Raw genomic sequence first — 7674 nt, 5'->3', positions numbered from 1 at the left:
ACCACATCATTTCAATGAGCTTGGCGACAATCATGTTAGACCATTTGAGCATCATGGAGGTGGTGATGATGAAGACGAGTTTAAGGGAGTGAAGAACAAGATAACAACATTCACAAAGTTCAAATTTGAAGACTCAACCAATGAGGAGTTTGAAGAATGGATTGATAAAATGAAGCTTTACTTTGAGCTTAGCCCTCACATAGTGATAGGACCAAGGTGTTGTTTGCTACTTTGCATCTAGAAGGCTATGTCCATGCGTGCTAACGGCACCTGAATGCTCATGGCTATTTGATCACTACTTGGGTGGACTTCAAGAATGAGATGAGGATAACCTTTATTTCAACCCTTAATAGATCAAGGATGGTAAAGAAATGAGATGATCTCACTCAAATGGACAATATCAAGGATTATGTGCACAACTTCATGAAGTTCTCACTTCATGTGGAAGGCTTAAGTGAGGAGTACAAATTAAGAAAGTTCATCAAAGGGCTACAAAACAACATTAAGGTTGATGTGGATGCTCAAAGACCCGGAACCATGCTTATCTATGAGGCAAAGTACACACATGGAAACGAAGCAAGGCATAGATTCAGGGCTGATTTTGGCACTTCAACTATGGGCAAGACTTCAAGCGATGTTGCATCTCACACGGGTCTTCCTAGATTCCCAAAGAGGTGAGAGAGAAAATTTCAGATTTGGCAACTCTCTTCCTAGACCTTCAAATGTTAATTGAAAGCAAGTTGATGTGAAAACACCTAACAAGAGCAAGTTTATTGGTGAAGACCGCATTATCGAAGGACAAAGGCTTGTGTTTCAAGTGTGGTGACAAATGGAACAAGGATCATTGGAAGATTTGGAAGGCCAAGATGATGACCCTAAGGTGGCGCGTGTTTTGGTTCATAGTGGGAGCGCACATAGTTTTATCAACATAATATCCATGTGTAGTCTCAAATTGCAGTCCATAGCTTGACATGCCAGATTTGCATGACTAGAGAGGTGGATATAATGGAGCAGTATTTGTTTCGATGCTCACCCTACTATGATATCCGGGGGTGATTGTATTGACTGTTCCGAGATGGTTAGGACCTCTCTCTCTCTCTCTCTCTCGTCATGATCACGAGAATCATTGATATTTAGGCATGTATTTATTGGAGCTCCAGAGACATCATGAGGGCATACTCGGACAACATCCCCAAGACCAAGGTCACAAGGACACCTCCTAGTCCTCCATCACTGACTATCTTTTGACAATGAGGATTGTGGACCAAACTCGACCCGCTCTAATCTGAGCCCCTCGACCTCTAGCACTCGTGGAGTGACCAGAGAGAGCGCCACACCCCCTTGACCCTCGGAGGGACGATCTTCTACAAGCTAGCTATAGATCCACGAACTCCTCACATGACATACAGAGGTTCGACCCTAGGCTGTTCACATTGCTAGGACTCTACTAGAGATTCGTGAGGACAGTATCACTGTGTGACCACACGTCGACAGCATGTAGCACCACATGGCTATCCCAACTTATGTGGCTATTTTTTCACAGTTTTTTATTTATTATTCATCGTTGGATACTTTGTAGTACATTTGGTCTCATAGACCCTTGAGGTCTTTTGTAGATGTTAATCTTTCTTTCTTTCTTCTCTCTCTCTCTCTCTCTCTCTCTCTCTCTCTCTCTCTCTCTAAAGTGAGGGATCAATGAGATAAGAGCCATGAAACCCCAAGGTTGCCCAATTCCTCTACCTCCCTCTCTTTCTCTGTCTCGAGCACTTGTCTGAGCTTCCTCAGTTGGAAAAAGCTTCCAGCCATGCATTGTCCTATTCCTAGCTGGATTCTGGGCACAGGCTACATCCAGGCATTGGCCTATTCCTACCTCATTTTTTGTAGATATCCTTTCATAGAGAAAATTACCTGAGATCTTGTGCTACTATCACAATGATTCGCATACAATATCTTGGTTGTCGCGGAGCAGTTATCTTTTATCCTATCTGCATGTTTGCACTGTAGTAGCCTCATATACTGGTATTTCCAAAGCATGTTCTCCGCATATATCTTGTGGCATTGATTCCAAGCCTCATATACTGGTATTTCCAAAGCATGTTCTCCGCATATATCTTGTATCATTGATTCCAAACCCTCGCGTGCATTTGTGTCCATGAACACATAGACCTATCAAATGCGGTGCTAGAGCCAATGCAACAGAGAGCCAAATCAGGAAAATTAAAAAACAATTTTGGAACCAATCATAAAAACTCTAGTAAAAGCCAATCAAGGCAAGCTGCTTACCAAGTTGGTGCACTATCACTGCTTTGATTAGCTGTTGGTTTTATAGCTGGTTTCAAGCCAGTGAATTGCTCATGAGTGGGGATCTCCCTTTGAAGGATTCTCAAGACAGATTAAGCCTTGACCAAGCTCTAGCAAGACACTTAAAGTGAGCTATAGTAGTATGGCAACTCAGGCTTGTGCAATGTGCAGGGGCAATGTAGATCTAGCCTCACGCTCAGGGGTGTTCCAAACTGAGTTATGATTATGTGTATGTTTGTGCAAGATGGTGTCTGTGGCCTTATCATGGACTCGGGCCAAGCTTTGGATGAAGGGCCTGTTACATGTACAGACAAGATTATGGCTATATTGTTGCCATAATCTGCCCATCCATTGTCTTTGTAATAAGATATGGAAATTTCAGAAGTAATGAAAGAGGGCAATAACGTTCCCTTTCCCTTTCAGCCCTAAGCTCATCTTTTTTGATAGCTGAGCAGCTGTTTATATTGCAAATACTTACAGTATTCTACAATAAAAGAGTATTTTCCAAGCTCGTGCTCAATCCAACTCTAGCCCGGCTTGCTCCCTGCACCCTCTTTCAATCTCGATTCATTCACCATGCTTGCACAGCCCTCCAGACCAGTATCGGCATGGATATTTGACATCATGACATAAGCAGCAGCCAGCTTGGGTTGTAGACGCACTGCCTGATCATATGCATGTCTTCCCAGCTTGATGTTGCCATGCATTTGGCATGCACCAAGCAAACACAACCACATGGCTAGATCAGGCTGCATCGGCATGCTTGACAGCAAGTCTCCCACCCTCATAAAGTCTCCTGCCCGCCCAAGGAGGTCTATGATACTGCTATAATGCCCAATCTCTGGGGTTATGTTATAATCTCTGCTCATGGACTCCAAGTATTCGACACCTTTTTCCACAAGGCCAGCGTGACAACAGGCAGAGAGAACTGATATAAATGTGACTCCATCTGGTTTCACACTAGTCCGCTGCATTTTCTCATACCAATGCAGGCTTGCCGCCCAATTGCCTTGCCGGGCATATGCACCGATCAGTGCATTCCATGATGCCACGTCACGCCTTGGCAGCACATCAAAAATGGCCTGCGCATCCAACATGCTTGCACAAGTCCCATATGCATGAATGAGAGTGTTTGCCATGAGTAGTCTCATATCATCTCCAGCAGAGACAAGTGTGTAATGAATCTCCCTGCAGATCTCCACACTTCCAGTCTCACTGCAGGCCTGCAGGGCACAGACAAGTGTGATATCAGTCAATTTCACACCTTTTTCTTGCATCTGTCCATACAACTGCAAAGCTTTATGTCCTTCACCTTGTTCAACGTATGCGGAGAGCATTGCATTCCATGACACCACGTGATCTTTGGATAACTCACAAAACGCATTATTTGCTTCCACTAGGCTCCCACACTTCTCATACATACTCACAAGGGTGCTACCGACAAAGGTGTCCAAATCAAAGCCCTTCCTTTGGGCATCAGCATGTAACGCCTTACCAATTGCCAGCGGCATCAATTTGGTGGTGGATTGGCCGTTTATAACCACAGCCTCTTCCTTCTCCGCAAGTAAGCAACATGCTTGAAGGGCATTTATGAAGGTCCTTTCATTTGGTCCCACCCCTTCATCTTGCATTTTCTTGTAGAGTTGTAAAGCCTTCAGCCCTTCACCTTGCTTGAGGTATGACAGGGACAACACAGTCCATGACACAACAGTGTGCTCTGATAGATGACCAAAAGCACTCTCTGCTTCCCCAACGCTCCCACAGCTGCCATACAAATTTACAAGCGTATGGCCAACAAAGAGATTTGAGTCCAAGCCCTTCCTCCAAGACTCGGCATGTAATCCTTGACCAATCTCCAGAGCCATTAATTTAGTTGACTGACCTGCAAAATCAACTTCTTCTTCCTCTTCCCCGAGCATGCCACAAGCTTGAAGGGCTGATACAAAGGTCCGGTCATCTGGAGTCAGACCTTCATCTTTCATCTGTCTAAAGAGCTGCAAAGCCTTCTCTGGCAAGTGCTCCTCCACATAAGCAGATAGCATTGCATTCCATGACACGACATCCCGGCGGGGCAACCCAGCAAACACATTCTCTGCTTCCATAATTCTCCCACATTTCCCATACATACTCACAAGGGAGTTACCTACAAAGACGTCTGAATCAAAGCCCTTGACCCATGCATCAGTATGTAGCGCTTGACCTGTTCCAAGAGACATCATCCTGGTTGATAGCCCAAGGACAAGAACATCTGCATCCTTCTCTGCAAGTGCACAACACACTTGAAGGGCAATCACAAAGGTCCGATCATCTGGACTCACACCTTTCTGTTGCATTTGGCCGTACAACTGCAGAGCCCTCTCTGGTTGGCCATGCTCAACATAAGCTGACAGCAACGCAGTCCACGACACCACATTGCGCTGAGACAACCTATCAAATACATTCTGTGCAAGTATAATGCTCCCACATTTTGCATACATGTCAATCAAACTTGTGCCCACAAACAAGTCAGATCCATACCTGTATCTCAATGCTTCTGCATGAAGGCGCTTTCCCTCTTCCAAATCACGAATGCAACCACACGCTTTCAGTAGACTGACAAAGGTGTAATCATTTGGATCAATGCCATCCCGCTGCATGAAGGTATACATGTTCAAAGCTTCCTGACATTTTCCGCATTCAGTGTACCCAGAGATAATGGCTGTCCAACAGAAGACAGTTCGGTGCAACAATCTGCGAAACACGTGGAGGGCGTCTTCAATGCCACCACACTTGGCCAATGTGATGACCATATACTCGCCTAGGAAGCCGGTAGCATCCAATTGGGCCTGGACCAGATGTGATTGAACCAACTTAGCCTGAGCAAGGGCCTTTCTCTCATTGCAAGCCTTGAGCAAAGAGTAGTACATGTTCTCGGTGGGCTGATGTGGCATGTGGAAGAGGACATGCAGGGCCATGTCCAGTTGCCCATCTTGGCAAAATCTGTGAAATTCATGAAGCGAATTGACATACATGATAGGGTCCTCACCATGATATTGGGCATTGAAGGAGGCTAACTTGGCAGCAACCCATATGGGTTTGTGGTGACTGTTGAGCCAGAGGGGCTCCCTTGTGCTCTTGTGCCTAAAGTCCGGGTGCCCAGGGCCCATTTTGTCCAATCTGTTGTCCCACCAGTGTGAAGGGTTTGTGAAGAGATCCTCCCATAGCTTTTCTGTCTCTTTGCTGTGCCCACCTCGAGGTTTTCGTCTTGTAGGCAATGAGACCGCGCCGGAAGCACTCTTCCAGCTTGAACTGCTGGCACAGTACCAGGAGCCCTCAATGGAAGTATTGGCCAGCGCCATAGCCACTTTAAACTTCTGTTCATTTCAGAGAAATTTGTCTCCTGTTTTCTACATAGCGTTTATGCAGGCTATGTTACCTGACGCGATCCTTGCTCTAGAATTGCAACGTGTCAAATCGAAGAAAACATATTTACAAAAAAACTTGACTAAGGTCCCACCTTAAAAAAACTCTAAGATCCTCCATTGTCTACATTAATTCATTAATGGATCTCAAAATTTGGCACCCATATTGTTAAATCATGAATACAACCTCAGAGACAATTACAATGGTAAGAGCACAACACAAAGGTTATTACCCCCAATTCGATAGAACCTATTCCCCCATAGAAATCATGAGGGTTTGAGTAGATCACGTACTCCATCTCTCATCCTCCCATACAAAGACATCTCCCAAGATATGTGATAGCCCAACTGCATACGAGCCACAAGCAAAGTGTCAGAAGTTGAAAAGAATAGATATGGTAGGAGTTGAAAAGGACTTGTTGTAAATGGCAGTCTTTGCCTTGTTAATATAAATATAAATACTTATTGTTCCCAAAAAATAAAAAATCATGAGGGTTTGTAAATGTATTAAGTTTAGAGTGCCTTATTTTCAAAATTAGTGTGAAACTCATGGCGATGTCATGAAATCCACATTCAAACTTTGCTTGCAAAGATGCCAAAGACAATGCATGGGCCGAAAGCATGCGACAAAAAGTTTGATGTTTGGAAAAATATTCAAATGACCTTTGTACAAATTGATCATAGAACATTAGAAATGAGAACCCCTTTTCTACACCGATAATCAACAAAAAATCCTCATTAAACAGCAATCTCTCTCTCTCCTCTCCTCTCTCTCTCTCTCTCTCTCTCCCCCCCCCCCAAGCACATGCGAGGAGTTTCTGGAAGTGGTCATCATCTCTCTCTCTCTCTCTCTCTCTCTCTCTCTCTCTCTCTCTCTCTCTCTCTCCTCCCCCCCAAGCACATGCGAGGAGTTTCTGGAAGTGGTCATCATCTTTCTCTCTCTCTCTCTCTCTCCCCCAAGCACATGCGAGGAGTTTCTGGAAGTGGTCATCATCTTTCTCTCTCGCACACACAAACATTTAGGAAAACACCTAGAATTAGAGAGACTTTTTTTGTTCAGGTGATGACCACTTCCAGAAACTCCTTGCATGTGTGTGTGTGTGTGAGAGAGAGAGAGAGAGAGAGAGAGAGAGAGAGTTGCGCTTGTTGAGATATCGAGCTCGTCTAGTGAGGCGGTGGCCACTGATGACCCGCCTGGGGGATAGGCCCCACACTTACACCACTGGCATGGTTGGTGAGATCATGGGAGATATGCGGCCAGTGGGATGACAGGCTGTGTGACAGCCATTCTAGAGACTGGCATAGTTATAGCGCCAGCTCATTTAGTCGGGTTCACACTATAGAGAACCCGTGTATGTATTGGTTGAGTACCTTTCATATTGTGTGTACTCTTATCTTGTATATGGTGTGTTGAGTGTTGAGTAGAGAAGGAGAAGATTTTCAGCCTCTCACCTTGTGTGTTCTCTATTAGGGTTTTGTGAGTGTGTGTGTGTGCTTGCAAGAGCTCAAGCTCTCTTCCCCCCTGCATCTTTTCATGGTATCAGAGCCTGGTTCGTGCTGCTAAGGGCTGAGCTGCAAGCAAGAGAACCACAGGAAGCGGTACGAGGGTAAGAGCTTCAACTACTCTTCCCTATTGTGTTGGTGACTACACCCTTGTCGGGAGCTCTACGGGAGGCACCAGCAAACGGTCTCTGATTGAGGAGCTTTCTTCGCGGGAGTAAAGCTATAGGGCAACTATACTGTCCTATCGGACAACGTTTTTTTGGGCCAAAAACGCGTTTCGGGCGCGTTTGGACCTCCGTTTTTCAGAAAGCAGGCGATTTCGAGCACTACGGGTAAGTCATCCATTCTCTGCAGAACTCTGTTTTAAGAACTGTAGGAAGACAGATTGACTGTGCAGACACTGTGGGTGCTGCAAAGAGGTCTATAGTTGCCATTGGGTGTATGTATGCACATTGAAGTCACTATTGGT

The 7674-nt window shown here is 45.1% G+C and overlaps 1 protein-coding gene across 1 annotated transcript; it reads right to left on the bottom strand.

Annotated features, from left to right (window-relative positions):
- Nucleotides 1-1904: 1904 nt before the first annotated feature.
- Nucleotides 1905-5739, bottom strand: LOC147635986 (pentatricopeptide repeat-containing protein At4g19191, mitochondrial-like). The gene is made up of 2 exons (XM_086801412.1): nt 2284-5739; nt 1905-2181 (listed from the first exon to the last, which is right to left on the bottom strand). The coding sequence occupies exon 1, from the start codon at nt 5637-5639 to the stop codon at nt 2829-2831; it is 2811 nt and encodes a 936-aa protein (XP_086657538.1). The 5' UTR covers nt 5640-5739; the 3' UTR covers nt 1905-2181; nt 2284-2828.
- Between the last annotated feature and the right edge of the window lie 1935 nt (nt 5740-7674).

Source organism: Cibotium barometz, chromosome 8 (genome assembly GCF_041138505.1).
Source record: "Cibotium barometz isolate CiBa-2024 chromosome 8, ASM4113850v1, whole genome shotgun sequence".
Classification (NCBI taxonomy): Eukaryota; Viridiplantae; Streptophyta; class Polypodiopsida; order Cyatheales; family Cibotiaceae; genus Cibotium; species Cibotium barometz.
This window is presented reverse-complemented; position numbering and strand designations above follow the sequence as displayed.

Coding starts and splice junctions, on each gene's coding strand:
- LOC147635986 (XM_086801412.1), bottom strand. CDS start 5,639: ATGGCGCTGGCCAATACTTCCATTGAGGGCTCCTGGTACTGTGCCAGC.